The 19,893-nt window shown below is 38.8% G+C and overlaps 1 protein-coding gene across 1 annotated transcript in view; it reads left to right on the top strand.

Moving 5' to 3' along the window:
* ST6GALNAC3 (ST6 N-acetylgalactosaminide alpha-2,6-sialyltransferase 3) overlaps window positions 1–19,893 on the top strand; it is a 294,151-nt gene that overhangs the window by 127,660 nt on the left and 146,598 nt on the right. The window contains exon 3 of the mRNA XM_042465669.1: window positions 19,482–19,891. Within this exon, the coding sequence (XP_042321603.1) occupies window positions 19,482–19,891 (410 nt within the window). The remainder of the gene's footprint in view (window positions 1–19,481; window positions 19,892–19,893) is intronic.

A 19,893-nucleotide genomic window follows, 5' to 3' on the forward strand; every position in this document is an offset into this window, starting at 1 on the left:
TGCAAGGGCCTGACCCTGTTATTCATAACAGAGCACTACAGCTTTATGTAACACGCCTTGTGCATTCAAGGAACACAGCTACTTATTGCTATATGGAACTACAGAAAAGAATGTTTCTGCTAATAACATAACTTCTGAAATGTCGCCTTTTTGCCAGGTGGAACTATGCTGCATAACTTTCAATGAGTCATTCACCCAAAGTTGAAAGCAAGGAAGCAAGCAAATACTTTTTCAAAGCTACTGTGTTTTTCAGATGTCAGCAGTAGTGATTCATCCTCTTCCTGGGACTCTGCGGGAACACATTCACATCTTACAAAACCTTCATCCTACTCCCAGTGTTGTGGCCTTCACCCATTTGCTTTGCGTTTAGTTTCTTCCTGCCTCCCTCGCTCATGTATTGTGCTAGCAATTCAAAAAGCAGCATACTGTATGAATAAACAAGAAATGCATACTTTGCCTTCATACACTCTCATAGTTATTTATAAAGAAGACAAAAGAAACAAGCATCCAATTCTGTACAATGGACATTACCACGTAGCTCTCGTTCTTGCCACAATTGAGTGTATCAATGAAAATAGAATTATACCTGTTTGTATAATAACCATTATCACACATCTTCGCAATCACACAATTGTGGTGGCTGCTGCCATTGCACTGTTTTCCTAACTCAACGCCTCCCTGCCCTGTACCCTACCCAGCATGTTTTTGGGTTTTTTAAAAAATATTTTATTTGTATTTATTATATTCCATGCAATTTCAGAGCTCTGCTACTGCAGTTGAAGTTTAAAAAATAATAAGAAAAATAGAAAGAAAAACAAATGAAAGAGAATCAAGCCTGCCAGGGAATAGTAAGCAGGAGAGAGGGACAGGGGGAGAGAAGGAGACATATATAAGGGGCCCTTGCACTCTACACAGTTGCATTATTCCAATTTACCTAGATAGGGAACATTCTGTGAAATCCTGGGATTTACAGTTTAAGAAAGAGAATTTAGAGTTATTAGCCAGGGGGTTCTAGTGTCTCACCAAACTACAAACTCCAGGATTCCATACAGTTTTGCCATGGCAGTTAAACTGGAATCAAAGTGCCATAATTTGGTAGTAAGAAAATACTCAAGTTGTATTTAACAATTTAAAACTTTAGAAATTTTTAATTTTTAGACACACATAGCCTATTCATGCAGTTAGTGCTCATTCTGTGACTGGGGGCAGTTTTAACTTTTGCAGGAATAGCCAACATATATGAATATTTCATACCATTCCTTGCCTTAGTATATGAGTACAAAGTGGTGCTACCCATGCATAGATGTGTAATATTTACAATTTCCCTTCTGTAGCTCTATGTGTATGTAAACTATATTCAAGCTTGAATTTCTGTTTCCATAATGTCTTTTCAATTGCAATACATTTCTTGTTGTGTTGTCTTCCCACTGAATTGCACCACTTACCTTTTTCTTTTTTTAAACAGCAAGCGATAGAAAAAGAAAACCAACAGCAAAATAATGTTTTCAGGGCATAAAGTTTAGGTTGTTTATTTTCCCTTCCCATCAACCTCCCACAGATTCATTTTGGCAGTTTGCCTAATTTCAGGGTGAAATTATCTCTGCTTCATTATTTATAACAAATCAGGACTTCACGCTTGTCACCTTTTTGCACATTACAACTACTCAAATCTCCATAGAGGCATTGTGGCATAACATAGATCCTCCCATCCAAATGTAGCAGTCCAAAGAGTCTGATCTGAAGGAGAGTCATGTTAACCTTTTACAGTGAAATACAGATAACAGCCATAAACAAGCAGGTACACTGTGCTTCACATGGGTATTTTTGTCCCAAACAACTGCATGTAGTTTCATAGGCTGAGCAGCTGTAATTAAGTTTACTTAACTAAATAAACTCCCCAGGCCTGCCCCTTCCCATCCAAACCTATTGAAAACATCATTCAATCAAGCACCAAACGTCAGCAGAATGGACCTCATTCTTTCCATGTAGCTGATGTCTCATAGAGTAAGTGGGGAAAGAGTTATAATTATGTCAATAGTGCCCAGGGTATCTTTCAGCTGGAGCTGACCCAACCCTCCTCCATTGCAAAGCCCTCCATTCTGAAGTTGGCTGGTTGTCCATACATTTGTCCCACTGAGCTGCATGGTTCATCTGCCACAGCCATGATTCACTTCGCTCTGAGATCAGAATGAGGCAGCCAGTGGTGGTCAAATGGCTGGGCATCTTGTTCTGGCCACAGTGAGCAACTGGCAGCAGTGGTGGATGTGCCAGGTGGCTAAGTGGGATGCATTTCAAACACCCTCAGTGCTTCAGGACAGAGGGCTTGAGATTTTCCTGAAAATCCAGAGCAACTGGTGAGTTTTTAAAATCCAGGGTAAGAGGGATAAAATCTGGTTGTGGTTCTGAGTGGGTGAGACATCATCCAGTCTGCTTGCACCAGAACCAGGCTTTGGGCTGTGCGTTGTCTGGAGGCCACTCTATTTGGTCCATGCAGACAAGGGCTAGTAGCTATTGCAAATACAGTACAGTTACATGTAAGTAAATCTAAGTAACTCATGATGACTACTTAAGACTCTTCAACGCCTATCAGAATACTCCAGGCTGCTTCTAGAGGATTCTGACCCTAGAGCTGCCCCAGATTTTCTGTTGCCTCTTAACTCTGCAGTGATGCTAGCTAGCTGTTTACATATGTATCCTGCTGTGCTGCTTGTCACTGCTATCAGTCACTACCTCTGAGGTCAGAAACAAGGTGCCCAGCATGGATCACATGGATGGGCACCTTATCATGAGCTCAGAGGGAGCAGTTTGAGCCAGCAGCAGCAGTACCGGGAAGCACAGTGGGACATGCATGTAAACAGCCAGCCAGCATGACTATGGAGGGTTCAAGATTTTCCTGTAAAATCTAGAGCAAAATATGAATTTTTAAAGCCCAATGTAGGCAGGGATAGAGCAGATTTGGTGCATAACCGGCCCTTCCTCATGAGGACAATCTGCACATGCATCAAGGATTTAGCTGTGCATCATGTAGACAGGTCACAGGAAGGGAATGGAGGAAAGCCAATTTTAAATGGCCAATACAGAGATGCCCTCTGTCGCATTGATTTTATTGCCACAATTGTAATGCCTCACCCCAACCTACTTGTCCAGGCACCAGCTACATGGGGAGATCATGATGGTGACCAGAGCATGGATGAATGGCATTTCCCTTAGGTTGGTGGGGGGACCAAGTTACTTAGTTATTTTGTTAGGAAACTAAGGATTTAAAGTTCTTAAACTGGGGTTGCATCAGGTTGCTTTAGGGTCACCATAAGTCAAAAAATGATTTGGAGGCACTCAACAATAAACAACATATTGAAGATGGAGCAACCTTCTTTTCTGCTGCTCTAGAGACTAGGGAACAGAGCAGTGGATTCAAACCTTAGGAAAAGGGATTCTGCTTAAATATTAGAAAATATTTCCTGATGGTAAGAGCTGTTCAACAGTGGAATACACTGCTTCAGAGTGTAGTGGAGTCACCTTCTTTGGAAGTTTTTAAGTATGGCTGTATGGCCATGTGTTGGGAGTGCTTTGATTGTGTATTCCTGCATGATAGGGAGCTGGACTGAATGGTCCTTGTGGTCTCTTTCAACTTTATGATTAATTTCATTTCAGAAAAATGGATAATTAACATTTTTGCTTATCACTTTCTGTCCATGCATGCAAAAAAATTTGTTAGTTGGCCTTCCAAGAATGAGTATGTTAAATAATTCATCTAGACAGCAGTGAAGTTCAAGTGAATTAGAGGTTACATTTGCAGTTTGTTTGCTGAGTATTTGTGGGTCTACATTCCACATTTTTAGCTTTCTCCAAACATCATAAATAGCTTGAGAGAACAACATAAAACTTAAAAGAATCCCTCCAAAGTGCTTCATAAAATGTTTTAAATCTTCTTTAGAACTAAATTCTAAACTAAGTAGAATACATTACTCGTTACTAGGGATAAAAGAATATTTGAACTTTGAGGGTAAAAAATTAGAAAGAGGCTTTTCAAGTGTCAGGTAACCCTGACAAGAACAGTCCTGAAACTCCTTTTTGTTTCTTTCTCGAGTCTTCAAATAGGCAGCATGAAGACCACTCTGAAGTTCTACCTGCCTTTCAAACATGGCCATGTAATAACCAGTGGGAGGGCAGGGGTCAGGCAAGCAGAGAGAATCATCACTAAATAGTTCCCAAAAGCTGGTGTTCAACAGTGATATCATCTTCTGAGATCTGTGGAAGACTCTCTGGGAGTTCCCAGAGGATGCCTACATCATATGCTGGATATCAAAATATCAAATAGAGATTTTTTTTTCTTGCTCAGTAAAATTCCCTGCCTACTTGCCAAGCACTACATGGCTGGAGAGGGGAGCGACCAAGAATGGATATGACAGGGGGGCAACCAAGTTAAGAGAGTAGAGATAGGAGTAGGCAGCCAAGTGAGGATTGTTGTCTGTGCATTTGCGGGTGATCCTCCTTACTCAACAGTTTCCACTGATCACTACCATGGTGGTATTGGGGATGGCAGCTGAATGAAGATATCTTCCACAAAGTGCAGGGACTTCATATGAGAGCATCTTCAGCAGGGAGAAAATGGATCAATTTACTCATTTGCCCCATGGGAAAAAACAACAACAATATAAAGTACATCCCAAGTCATGACACTGGAAATAGCAAAAGCTTTTAATAGTTGTTACTTTTCTTTTGATTTGTAGCTCTTTTATGCCTTTATTACTAAAAAAAAGTAAAAAGTTAGAGGTAACTGTATTGATTCTTTACCATAATGCTAGTTTGCATTAGGAGGACATATTCCTTAGTCACATGAGAGATGAGCTACTTGTTCTGTTTACAGTTCCAGTCCAACCATCAAAAGATTTTGTGGGTAATTTTAATGTGTCTGGGTGTCACTTTTCCCTACGATTCTCTGGAGGCCACATAGACTACCAAAGTGCTCCACCAAAACACAGAATTAGAAGGAACCATGGCTTATTGTGGCAGGTTACTGCAGCCACTGAGTGTAGTTGCTGAAAGCTTACAGAGAAAGAGCCCACAAAACTATAAACTTTACATGTGATCAGAAGCTTCATACTCTCTAGTCACAAGCACAGACTGTGTGCTCATTTCATAGAATAATAGAGTTGGAAGAGACTGCAAGGGCCATCCAGTCCAGCCCCCTGCCATGCAGGAAATCCAAATCAAAGCATCACCGACAGATGGCCATCCAGCCTCTACTTAAAGACTTCCAATGAAGGAGACTCCACTACACTCCAAGGGAGTGTGTTCCACTGTTGAACAGCTCTTATTGTCAGGAAGTTCCTCCTAATGTTGAGGTGGAATCTCTTTTGCTGTAGCTTGCATCCATTGTTCCGGGTCCTAGTCTCTGGAGCAGCAGAAAACAAGCTTGCTCCCTCCTCAGTATGACATCCCTTCAAATATTTAAACAGGGCTATCATATCACCTCTTAATCTTCTTTTTTCCAGGCTAAATATCCCAAGCTCCCTTGTATTTAATTAGATCTTTTAGCAGTTTCACTGAAACCTTTTAGAGATAGTAGGAACATGGGACATGAGCTCAGTCCTTTCCAACTACATGCAGTCAGTAACCATGTTTCTATCAGTCCTACTTCAGGAAGCACAGTCCTACTCCGTGGCCATTGCACTCATGGGATGGATCTACACTGCAGAATCAATGCAGTTTGACACCACTTTAACTGTCATGGCTCAATGCTATGTTTGTATTTTGTAGTTTTGTGAAATATTTAGCCTTCTCTAGCAGAGAGTTCTGGTGCCACAACAAACTACAAATCCCAGTATTCCATAGAATGGAGCCATAACAGTTAATGTAGTGTCAAACTGTATTAATTCTGCACTGTGGCAGCAGCCCTAGAAGCAGCTTATGTAAATATAAACTCCTTTCTACAATTCCCTCCCCATGCCTGTGGAAGCCTGCTTTAAAAACAGTTCCAGAGAACCAAAAATGCTTTACAGAAGATTTTAGTCCTCAGAGAAGGTTATGGGGTTGGGGGTAAGAGCTAAAACTCCCCACACCATCATGAGACTTGCATTAGATTTAAACCAGAGCTAGGAAATATGTTTGCCATGGCCCACTTGCAAAGCATGAACTCCCCAATGCTATTTCTGCAGCCTCCTGGCCTTCCCCAACCACCTTAATTAAAAAGGGAGAATGGAAAATTATGCCTCCCAGGGAGAAATATTATAAACTGTATTAATGCACGGTTTTGCCATATTGTGACATTGCTACCCTCTGAAAGATTTTCCACCTCTTTGTAAGAGCAAAATCTTTCTTGTTTTTTAATTAACAAAATGCAGCATGTGAATTTTGTGCGCAATCCAGTTTTATCCAAACTTCAGTGTCTTGGCACTAAGGTGGGGGTGGGGTATGTTGTGCAAAGCATAAAGGTTTTTTTGGGGAGGAGAGAAACTAGTCATGAAATTTTCAGCAAAAAATGTGAGAAATCATCAAAATATATCCAATTTCTTGTAATCTCATCCAGTGGATTGAAAACCTTTGCAATTTTTACCTCCCTACTCCAGGTGGAGTTGTTCTCCTACCAAACAAGCCACCTCCCCTTGTTTCTTGTATCTATTTTCTTTTTAAAGCATTTGTTGAAAGGGGCCAGTGTAGATCTCTGTGATCCAATGGCTATGAAGTGGTTCTGAATTATTTTCTGATTTATAAGGACGTTAAGGTGAACCTATAATGAGGTTTTATTGGCAAGATTTGTCTGCAGGGCCTTTGCTTTTGTCTTCCTCTGAGGCTGAGAGTGTGTGACTTCCCCAAGTACACCTAGTGAGTTTCCGTGGCTGAGCATGGATTTGAACTCTGTGCTGGTGGTCCTATTAAGCCACAGTGATATGTTCTGCCTTCTTGGAAAAGTACTCTTAAGTCCTTATTTCCCTTATATTGCTCACTTGTTTTCAAGAGAATGAACACCGCACCTTCTAAGAAGAAAAATACAGCCAGTCCTCCCTATCCATGAATTTTGCATCCATGGATTCAACCACCCACTGCTTGAAAATATATATTTTTAAAAAATCTAAAAAAGCAAACCTTAATTTTGCTATTTCATGCAAGGGACACCATTTTACTATGCCATTGTATATAAAGAATAGCCATAGATTTTGGTATCCTGCAGGGTCCTGGAATCAAACCCCAGCAGATACCAAAGGCCCACTGTAAATTAATTCTGGAGCTATTAGGCTTTTAAACAACAGCAATTGAGAAACCATTTACAATGTGATCTTACTGATCAAACTAGGGAGGGCAGTGTGGATGGGAATAAAAAAAAGGGGGGACCATGCTAGGATTCATTAACCCAAGTTCAATTTGGAAATACTAAGTGATTTCAGTAACCAAGGGTTCTGAATAATTGATATTGGACAATGGATGTACTCTTCTATTGTATTTTGTTGCACATAGTCGCATAACATCTGTTCTTTGTGCTGTTAATATCTAGCTGGCTATTGTTGAGTGAAGATATAGAGAATTCAGCTTGACACTGGATCTCCATTGTGCAGTATACTGTTTAAGAAAGGTTTACATGGTGTGTGTTGGAAACATATTGTGCTGCACTGCAAGATATTAGAAGTGAGAAACTATTTTGGTCCTCTCCTGTTGAGAATCATTCACAATTCAGCCCATGTACTAACAGTATGTTCCTTCTCACCATGTACCCTTCAGCTGCAACTGACATTTTGCCTCCTGGTGTTTTCGGCTGTTTGTCAACCTAATATGCCTGGCACAGGAAGGAAAGAACAGTTGGGCAAAAGATTGCCCTGCCTGGTTCCTAAAGCATATATAATGCTGCTACTAATAAGCACACAAGGCAAGTCTTTTGTAATCTTAAAAAACTTATCTAAAAGTTACTTTTCTAATTGTTAACTAGACCCACTGGCACTAAGACTTTGGAAGCAATATTCCTATAAAGAAATAAAAGAAAGATCCTAAAAAGCATTAAACTCATTTTTGGGATAGAGACTGTCTCATATTGAAGTCTGATTAGTTTTTGTAAAGCCTGTTTTAGTGAAATTTGATAGAACTGTTTCTCGCTCGAATGGTATATTATTGTTGGCTTTCGCCAAACAGCCATGCAATACTAATGAGGGGCAGGTGAACAACCTGGTGGGTTTTTAAGATGAATGGCCTGTTGGCTTCAACATGCAGCATTTGTTTGGAATGACTCCCAGCTCTTGAACTAAGGCTGTGCAACTAAAGAATTCTCCAAATGCTGTGTGTCTTCTATTTCAATTTATTTTGTAAATGGCTTGAACGATCTCTTTTCTTTTTTTCATGCCTTAGCAAACACCTTTTAATGAAGTTAGAGTTATATTAGGGGGGAAAACAGTTTGCAAAATTTAGAGAGAGAAACAGGTTGTGGGACATTCGTTTTCCAATAGCATATTCATCCTCTCAAGCAGCAGCAGACTCTCTACAGAAGCTGAATGCTTTGTTCAATTCTGAACTGGTGTATTTTGCTACAGTCTGGGGAGAAGTCAGTATATATGGGTTTCTTTAACAGCACAAGGGCTGCATCTACACTGCAGAATTAATGCAGATTGACACCACTTTGACCTCCATGGTTCAATGCTATGGAATTCTAGGATTTGTAGTTTAGTGTGGCATAGTAGTTTAAGTGCTGGACTGCAACTCTGGAGATCAGGGTTCAGTCCCCTGCTTGGCCATGAAGCCACTGGGTGACTAGTGGCTAGTCACATCATCTCAGCCTCAGGGGAAGGTAATGGCAAACCTCTTCTGAACACATCTTGCCAAGATAATTCCATGATAGGTTCACTTTATTGTCTCTGTGAGTCAGAAACAACTTGTAAGTCAGAAACAACACAGCTACAACAAAATATATTTAGCCTTCTCTGTCAAAGAGCTCTGGTCCCATGACAGGAATCCCAGGATTCCATAGGATGGAGCCATGACAGTTAAACCGGTGTCAAACTGCATTAGTTCTGCAGTGTAGCAGCAGCCAAGTTCTATTAATACAATTTGCATTTTCCAAATTTTGTGTAGGACTACTAAGCATGACACCAATAGGTTTGTCCAGAATGTGAAGAGATACTTGATCTTGCAAGCAGTATTAGGTGCACAGTATATTATTGTTTGGCTGTTGCATATGGTCATACATTGTATACAAAAATACACAGCATTGCATATTGTATCCTGAATTGCTGTAGTCCCTGAAGATGCTAAGAAGCAATCTGCATGACATTAAATGTGCATTTAACTGTGTGTTGTTTTAAAAAGCCAATAGCAGCTGATTGTTATTGGGATCACACATGGTGGGAATGTGGCATTTACCTCTTTCCCTCCAACTGTGATCTTGCTGAAAGTCTCTTCTCCAAGGCTGTTATTTAAATTGGGCTGGGGGGGGGGACTACCACTGCCATTGATATTGTCTTCATGGGGCAAATAAAATAGAGACAACCAGTTCTCTTGGCAGGGAATCTGGACAATACAGGACTCAGTCCCTGAATCTGGTGCAAACAGTCTGGACAGCATCTGGCCCATTCAGCTCCAAACCCAGAGTATACTCCTCCTATAGTAGATTTTTAGAAGTCATTAGTTGCTCTCAATCTTCCTGAAGGATCTAGAGTCCTCCCTTCCATTGCTGGGTGGCTGTTTAAAATGCACCTTACTGTGCTGCGTGGCACAACCACTGTGGTGGCAAATCATTCACTCTGAGGTCAGAACAAGGTGCCCAGCCATGTGATTGGGCTGGCTATCTTGTTCTGACATTAGAGTGAGCAACTCACTGCCACCACAGGTGCATTGGGAAGCACAATGGGATGTGCATAGAAACATCCACCTGGTGTTGGAGTGGAGGTCCCAGGTAACAGGCAGAGTTCAGGGCAGCTCCAGGCCCAGGATACTCTGAACTGTTCCCAGAATATCCTTTCTCGTGCAGACATCATTACCAAAGGGTTATTTCCTTCTAGTAATGCTGGATGTCATTGTTTTTGTTGTCCCAATTTATTAGATACCTTGTTCTAAAGAAAACCAAAGTTATCTCACAGTATCACAACAAAACAGCAAATACCACCAAGTTATTTTATACACACACACACACACACACACACACACACACACACACATTGACATCATTCCAAATAGGTTGAAAGAGCGATTTTCCTAAAAGAAACTAAAGAGAGTGGTGGTTGTGCCCTCCCAGATTTAAAACTTTACATTGAGGCATGCTGTTTAATGAGGACACAAGAATGGCTAAAAGTAAATAATAAGAAACTTTTGAATTTAGAAGGAATACGACTATGTTTTGGTTGGCATGTGTAATTATGTACAATAAAGTTAAAATTAATAAAGATTTTTATAATCATCCAGTTAGGAAAGCACTGCTGAATGTTTGGACAAAGGTCAAGGAAAGATTTTACTTTAAGTTACTGTTATGGGTTTCAGTGGAGGAAGCTTTTTTGGGGAGATGGGCACAGGAACAAAAATGGCTAACATATAGAGACATTCTAAAATTAGGGAATCAAGACAATTGGGAATTAAGATCTAGAGAAGAAATAAATGAAGAGGGAAATAATTTACATTGGTTTAATTATATACAAATTAAACAGAAATATCTGGATGATGCCAAGAACTTTGGAATAGAAGGGGGGAAACAAATTAGGTGATATTTTATGGCAATCCAATAAAAAGAAAATATCCAAATTATCCAAATTATTACTGAACAGAGAGATGGAAGGTAAAATAATCAAAGGATATATGTTAAAACGGGCACGAAATCTAGGCCATGATATACCACTAGAAAATTGGGGAAATGTATGGACAAAAACAAATAAATGTACAGTTGCACAGGATTTAAAGGAAAATGACTTGAAGATAACTACAGTGTGCCCACATCATATGCAGGAGTGAATTATGCGGCTTACAGCATATGCTGAAAAAAGCCATGGTTTGCCCTAGAAGAAGTAATGGGGCGCATGCCTGCGCTGCACTGCAAGCACAAGCCTCATTACTTCTAATGGGGCTCCAGCATACACGGGATTTTCCTTACGCATGGGGTCCAGAATGGATCCCCTGTGTAAGGGAATATAGGTGGTACCATAAGGTTAAAAAAGATCTATAAATTAAAAAAATGATAGATGTTGGAGGTGCCAGGAAAGAACAGGGTCATTATTGCACATGTGGTAGAAATGCCACAAGTTAAAAAAAATTGGAAATAAATTAATTTAACAATAAAAAAGATATTTAAAATAAAATTCCCAATGAAACCAGAATTTTATTTACCTAATATGACCTCAGTGATAAATTCAAGAGATGAAAATAAATATTGGTGCATTTTACTTTTTTTAATAACTGCAGCCAGGATTTTGATTGCAAAAAATTGGAAATTGAAAGATCTCCCAATAAAGGAGGAATGGATGCTTAAATTGAGAAAAATCAGAGAACTAGATAGAATGACATATATGGTTAACAATAAGAATATGGGAAAAATAGAAAAAGAATGGCAACCAATTTTAGAAACTTAGAAAATTAGGATTGCAATCAAAGGTAAAGGCAAAATAAAGAAGAAAGGAACTGCAAAATCTAGAACAAAATTTAAGGGAAAGAGGGACAAAAGGAGAACACGTTTATGAAGGAAATAGAGATTATAAATTAGAATACAGAATAAAGAAGAATACAGAAACATGACTACAAGATACAGTATAGTGGAATGGTGAAATAAGGAAAAAATAATGAAGAAAAAAAGGAATCTATAGTAACAATGAATGAAGGAAGATAATAATGGAGGAAGAAAATATATGATAGAAATGTTAATGTAAGGTATGTTTTTATTGTATGATGACGATATGAACAATGAAATGATATGGGGGGGGGAGGGAAGAAAGAGTGATTTCATATGAACCACAACCACTGAAGCTTCTCTTCCCTAGCTGTTAAAATCCCAATAATTATCAAAAGTACACATACAAACACATACACAAACCATCAACACCCTATGTTGGTCTGAAATTTCGTCTTGCAGACAAGAATAGCTGAGACACCATTTCAAACAGATTTTCTTTCCCCCTGAGATTTTTTAAAATCCACTTGCACTGAAAACAGACATGATCTCCAGTGAACTGTGCATGCTTTCCCCTGAGCTATATAAGATAGCATTGCATTAAACTTAGGAGTTGGAGTCTGTAATTTAATTCCCTGTCCTTCAGCCAGCATGGGTTCATTAGACCTCTTGCTCCAAGTAGTCTGACTGAAGCCAGAGAGTTAGATCCAACAGTTGCCCTATCTGGCACCTGAATATCAATGTCTTTCCTGATTATTCATTTTGCAAGGATTGCCTTGCAAAGGGCCATCATCCTGAACTTGTTTTGGAAACTGAGACTCATGCTGACAATTTGCTTATTGTTAAATAATTTCCAAATGTTAAAATTTTGATGAATGTGAACATTAAATTTAATGAAGGCAGGGATGCTTTCTGCAGTGTGAGGCCCTAAGCCAATTTACTTGTTGTAGCTTAAAAATGTAGGATGAACAGGGGACTGAAACTCAAACATAAGAAATCAGATCTAACTCTCTCTGTGTGTGTATGGGTGTGTGTTTGTGTGCATTTCATGTTAGTTGTAGATTGTGATTTATATCCTGAGAGCTGCATTAAATTGGAATGTCTGCTTTGTGAATACTCAAGCAAATAACAACATCTCGTTTTATTTCTCTTGTTTGTAGTGAGTTTTCTCTGTTGTAAAAGTCTTTGCTTCCAAGTTGAGGTCTGTGAAAAGTAACTACTGTATGTGTGAATGAAAACAGCTTGGCTAATTATTCCTGAAACACAAGGAAATTAAAATACTTTTTTTTCATATAATGCACAGGCATGCAATAAAAGTAATGCCAGACAATTAATGTCTCCTTTCCACCTTTCATTTGAGAGACCTCAAAAGAACATCAGGAAAAATCAAGGAAAATGCTATCCCCAGCTGGTATCATTAAACATCTTGCATTCCCTAAAATAATTTTTTTTAAAACCCTCTGGTGATATTCTGGAAGAATTCAAGAATAAATAACTCTACAATGAAGTATGCCTCTCTGGAGCGTTGGTACCTGCTTTGCTAGAATTCAAGCAAATGGGATAATTACAAGAGAAGCTCAAATTAGATGACTCAATTAATGTGCAGTGTGAGTTGCTAATGATTTCCCCTCTCAGACATTAGAAGGATTAATAGTACATTGTTTAAAAATTACAAAAATTAAGGTAATACCTGAAAAGATATAATTTAGAATTTCCTGAATGCCCATCTTCTTATTTTGATACCTAGAATGGCAGAGAATTTGCTATCAAGGGAATGACAATAGTGAAGATCCATGTTAAGCTTTTGGACCAAATCCCCCCCCCCCCCGCCATCCCCACCCAAACATGGGAATCACAATAATTTAAAGCTCTGCCCCTTTTTGGCCAGATGCATGTAAACAAATGGAAGCTATTAGAAAGCACTAGTTGGTCTTTCTGATGACCTTTTCCAGTTTGGTCTCCTTCATTATTTAATTGTATAACCTTTGATTCTGTGAAGCCACTTCAGTGCTAGATAAAAAGATTTAATAATTGGGACTCCTTGATCAGTGACCTTTATTACAGAACTGTCTTTTTGCAAGAGAAGCTACATTGTTTTTCAAGTCCTAATTCACCATTTTAATTATGCTTTCTCCTGACCGTAAGCTTTTGTAGAAAAATGGAAAGGTCAAACATATTGTTGTTCTGTAGAGATTAAAATTTAAATTCTCTGCAAGTGTCATATGACGTTTCACAAATAATGGGTCTTTTTGATACAGATCCAGAGTCAATCAGAGTCGCGGCATCTTATTATGTAGCTCTTTTTACCAGCCAAGTTCTACAGTTACAAGAAAATGACTGGAAGAAAGGACTTTATCACACTGGGGAATATCAGGGGGAAATCATGGGTTTAAAAGGCATTTTCCTGGGACATCATGGGAAAGATTTTCCCACACATTGCGATTAAAGAGGACCTATCCCAGGAAGAACCAAGAATGTCCCAGGAACAAATTATTCATGGGATTTCCTCATGAATGATTTGTTGCTGGAGCAGTCCTGGTTGTTCCCGGGATAAGTCCTCTTTACTTGCGATGTCGTGGGAAACTCTTTCCTGCAATCACGCGGATGTCCTGGGAAAATGCCTTTTTAAACCCCCTATTTCCCGCATGTGATAAAGTCCAAAGACATCCAATGACACTTCTAGTAACTTAGTGTTATAGTGTTGTAAGGACGTCCTAAGTGGGGAAGCACTAGCTTTCACATGTTTGATTGTTTTCAGTTTGGCATCAGGAAAGACAGGAACTGTAATTTTACAAGCACAAAATCCCACATCTGTAAGAGCACTTCAAGCAAGCAAGTGTACAAAATGGTTTACTGCAGAGCCATGATCATATTTTTCATATGCCAGGCATATTTCACACCTTGGTCCCTAGGGAAGTTGTCTTTGTCTGTAAATGCTGTCTTTGAACATAGATATTCAATAACTTTAGCATAGGCCTAAATACCCTTAAGGTACCAGTTCCTGGCTGATCATGGAAGCTAGTCAGTGTCAGCTCTGGTTATTATTTAGATGGTAACCACCTATAGACACCATTTGCTGTAGGCTAAATTTCTGAGAAAGAACTGGCAAAAGCATCTCTGAGTATTCCTTGCCTAAGAAAACCCTATGAAATTCATGGGAATGCCAAGCTGACTTGAAGGCAGAGATTGTAGGGATTTTTATTATTTATTTATTTATTTTTTATAAAATTTATATCCCACTTTTCTCTCAAAATGGGATTCAAGGTGAATTCAAGGATTTACTTCATGGATAAGATTACTAAGCTCTGACACATATTTAATGAATTTCCATAGATATAATAGCTTTTGAATTTCTGAGAAAGAGATTAAATTGGGTCTTACATTGGAGGCATCATATTATTATTATTATTATTATTATTATACAAAGTGTTATTGACTGGAGTTTTGGACCATCAGTAATTCATATTCTATACAGGAATCTAGGAATTGGTATTGTCAGATAATGTGTCTTGATCCAAGTAATGTCACTTTTTGAGATGTTGTTATCCTATCTGTGACAATTTAATTTGTCAGTCTTTTGGAACTGCTCTTGTAAAACCTATCAGCACTGAAACTATGGGGCTATACAAACCACCTGAAAGGGGAGGCCTGCAGCTCCACTTTCCTGGCCAGATCAGGGCTGCAGCAACCTCACAACATGGCCCCGATCCGACCTCTGGATGGCGCACAAAAAGGAGCCGCAAAAAGTGGCTCCTTTTTGCACCCTCCAGAGGGTGCCATAGTTGTGGCAGCATGGCTGTATGGCACCCCTTTGGCGCTGCATCATCTGGATGCAGCACTGGAGGCATGCCATGATGCCACATACCATCTGGAACAGCGCGCAGCATTATGATGTCCTGGGGGTGGAGTCAGGGTGTCCAGCATCAGGACGCCAGTCTGTACAGGGTTCATGGTTGTTTTCTTTTTCCAAAAGTCTAGTATATTACATTCTAACTGTTTATTAGTGTGAATCACAATATTTTTTTTCTGTATCATTTTCAACAACTTTTTCAAGCTTATGTTCCCAGCAGATGTTTAAGTAAACCATATTTTTGTATAGGTTCCAATGTATCATTGCAGCCACCAGTAATAATCCTTGCTGTTGTTAACTGCCCTTGAGTCAGTCGCAACTCATAGCAACCCCATGGATGAGACATCTCCAAGACCTCTGTCCACTACTCTGCTTATGTCCTCGAAATTCAGACTTGTGACCTCCTTCATTGAGTCTATCCATCTGGCATGTGATTGTCCTCTATCTTTTCCAGCATTATTGTCTTTTCTAAGGAGTCATGCCTTCTTATGATGTGGCCAAAGTATGACAGCCTCAATTTAATCATCTCATCTTCAAGAGAGATTTCAGGCTTCATCTGTTTGAGAAACCATTTGTTTGTCTTTTTGGCTGTCCATGGTATTCTCAGTAATGTTCTCCAGCACCACATCTCAAATGAGCTGATCTTCTTCTTATGTCCTTTCTTCACTGTAACCATGAACTAGTAACCATCTAGGTTACTAATATTAAGCTACGAATACTAAACACAAGCTACAGATACTAAGCATGGAACTCATGTTGTAGCAAAAAATATAATGGAAAATACAAAAGTTCATCACTGAGTTTTCTGTTGTTCTACTTAAAAAGTATTGTATATACTCATGTATACGTCTAAAAAATTTAGTCAAAAAATTGACCCCCAAAACCTGAGTCAGTGGGTCAATGTAAGTACTGTATTTTAACTCTCATTTTTTAAAAAGGAATCATTTTTTAAAAAAGATGAAAGTCAGGAATGTAATATGTCCTGGAAGCACTGACTCCCCTTCTACTCTCTCATCCATGTAGCCTTTAGTGTGAGTACAAACAGTTATGCCTGCTGGAATTTTGTAAATTCTTTGGTTTCGTTTTCCTTTGCTTCATTCTTTTCATCCTCTGTTACTTGCCCCTAGCTTTTACCCTCAACTTATCCATACGTCATATCAAAATCCATAACTTTGGCCTCAAAACCAGCCCTCGACTTATACATGGGGTAGACTTATAGTCGAGTATATACAGTAAGTATGTATTTTGTGATTATTTGCTCTGATGGCTCTGTTTGTTTTGAGTTGTGCCTTTTTCACATCAGTTACAAGTTTTTTTGTTTTTTAACAGTGGGTCGAAACAAAATGAATTCATTGTCTGTTTTTAATAATGTGAGGAGAAATCACCATGATGTAGCTAGGGGCTAGGGACTAGGGACTCAATTCTGTTTGTACACCATATCAGCTTAGTAAAAAATAAAGGTGTAGACATAGTAGTCTTAGAATGCATATTATAGGTTCTATTTTAAATGTAGGCCAAATTAAATTCTTCCACATCCCTAGACACAACTAATAAAATCTGTCCCAAGGCCATAAATATTTTTAGATTTTATGTAACTTTACCATTTTCTGCACCTAAGTAGTAAACCAGTCTTATTCATTTAAATCATCTAGGGATCAACCCTTCTTCCCAAAACACGCAACAAATTAAAAAGATTGCTCACTGTCTGAACAAATAGTATTGATATTTGTTCATGGTTTAGGGTCAAACATCTTTAACCAGATAAAAGGAGGAAATCTATTTTTGAAGAACAGCTATTGCAATACCGATCAGTTTAGTCTGCATCTTTACTGTTGATAATTCCAGTGTTTTAGAAGCCTACTAGACACGATTTTCCTGTCTCAAAGGTTTGTTACATGTAACTGGATCTACTCTCAGTATTGTTATTTAGCCCTTTCCAGGCTTGTTTGTTGGAGGTTTGACTTAATGGTTTCCTCGGTTATGCTGTCATCTTTTGTTGTCTCAGAGTAGCTGTGTGAGGCCTTTGACAAGCTCCTAAGTGTGCAATCCCCAGTATGGCACTACCTATATCAATGGGATTGGTCTGAAATTGTGAATCTAGTTAAGGATGTCTGACTGCATGAATTAATGTACCCCATTTATGACCTGATGTTTAGTAAGCTTATTCCATTTATTTATTCATTTAGATTTATAACCCTACAATGGTTCATCTGAGCCTTTTCTCACTATTAATGTGTGTTGCATGGAGAAAGAGTGCTGCATATGAGCAATGCAGTACATGACAGCAGTTCCATAAAAGCAGACTGTCATTGAAGACTTCAGAATATGAAATTAAAGACCTTATTTATGAATACACCTCTAAGGTGTATTTGCCAAATGGGATCACCACTTTGATGCTCATCACTTAAATGCTGATGCCAAGTCTTCATTTAATGATATATGGTCTGAAGTCCATCTCTATTTCTTCTTGGCTGCATGTAGGACAGATAAATTGCCATAAAATTGATTTAGTAATTGCTTGAGTGTTTCTAGTTTAACTCTTGTGTACACCTTTATGATAATATGCACTTATTTTCCCCAGGTGAATTAATTATTGTCCAATAAAGAGAAAATACAACAAAAAGTGTCAAGGCTACACAACCATTGATCTGGGATGTATGATGCTTGCAATAGGTTTGTGCCTATACAGGAACACACATGGGAACGTAGAAGCAAATTACTAAGGCCCTATTAATTACTAAGTGTAGTGCTCAACAATACACCCAAAACCAATAACAGACCACATCTATTTATGAATGTGTTATCAAAAAATGTAATTAAGAGTTCTTAGATAATGATTATTCAAATAGCCAATCCCCTTTTCCTGTGTTATTAAGCACTTTAACAATCACATTTTCTTTTTTTCTGCATCTAATATTAACCGACCTTGACTTTCAGATTGAAAAAAAAGTGGGTAACTCATGGTATCACATGCACACACACACTCTATTGACCTCCTCTCATACCACACCATACATAATCCTTAGTAATGGTTTTTGTACTAATGTTATTCATAAAACATAATTCCCACATATTACTGAATGTAGTACGTAATGGCAATACTTGTGACATAAACAACTAGCAAAATTAAAATGGTACCTTTAAACTACAATATCATATGCACAGCCTAACTGTGCTTTCATATACATAGTTTCATGTGGTTAAAGTGGACATTTGGTAAGATGTAATGTTTTTGAAGAACATTTTAAAATATATATTTTTTTAATTTTATAATTTACTTTTTAAAAACCATAGGTCTTCTCCTTTCTTTTTCCACTGAGCCTCACCCCATTCACATCATCTCTTCATCATTTTAAATGGATATAGGCAAATGCCACAGTCCAGTTCTGGAAAAAAGGCAGATGTTTGGGGAGAAGTGGTGTCACGCCTTCCCTGGTATGGTCCACACCCTACCAGTGATGCCCTTGCCTCCACTACCACATTTTTCCTAATTAAAATTTTTATTGAGTTTTTACAATAAAACACATAAAGATTGTAGAACAATGACAAAAACAATAACAACGCTGAACTACAAGGGCCAAGAGCAGGTAGGTGTCTGATTAATAGTTATTCTGCAGCAGAATCAAAAAGTTAATTCTCAACAAGACAGACTCCTACCTCTCCTGTGCTGCTGCTACTGCTGCTCTGGGTCAATTAATTTTGCTGCCTGTGGCAGAACAGCACATCCTCTCAACACTACCAAAATTTGTTAATAGGTTTCCTTTTCATTCATTATCTTCTAGCATCCAGTGGTTGTAGCAGTGAGGTCCCTTTATAAGGTCCATAAAGAGGAAGTAGAAATGGCAGTCACCAAAGCATCCTGGAATTTTTATGCATGATCCTCCTCAATCCTTCTGGGTCTGGTACCTTTCCAGTCACAGGCAAGCTCACCCTGCACTGGTTCTTGAGATAGCTACCTCTTGGATCACAGATGAGCTTCCATATTACTTGCTGATGTTGGTTAATCAGTTCATGGGGAAAGTATGGCCTCTTATTTTTGTTATCTTCTTTTGTTCTCCATAGCCTCTACAACTGGACTGTGACCTCTGTGCCATTATTTCAAATTCAGGACAGATGACCAAGCAGAAAGTAGGATATGAAATTGACCAGTCGTCCTGTATATGGAGGATGAACAATGCTCCCACCAAGGGCTATGAAGATGATGTTGGGAAGCAGACAACAGTAAGAGTTGTTTCCCATACTAGTGTCCCCCTTCTGCTGAAGAATCCTGAATATTTTTTCAAGGAAACCAACAACACAATCTATGTCATCTGGGGACCTTTTCGAAACATGAGGAAAGATGGCAGTGGCATTGTGTACAACATGCTGAAGAAGGCTGTGGACAGCTATCCTGAAGCCAAAATCTATGTCACCACAGAAAAGCGCATGAGTTACTGTGATGAAGTCTTTAAAAAGGAAACAGGAAGAGATAGGT

The sequence above is a fragment of the Sceloporus undulatus genome, chromosome 4 (genome assembly GCF_019175285.1).
Source record: "Sceloporus undulatus isolate JIND9_A2432 ecotype Alabama chromosome 4, SceUnd_v1.1, whole genome shotgun sequence".
In the NCBI taxonomy this organism is placed as follows: Eukaryota; Metazoa; Chordata; class Lepidosauria; order Squamata; family Phrynosomatidae; genus Sceloporus; species Sceloporus undulatus.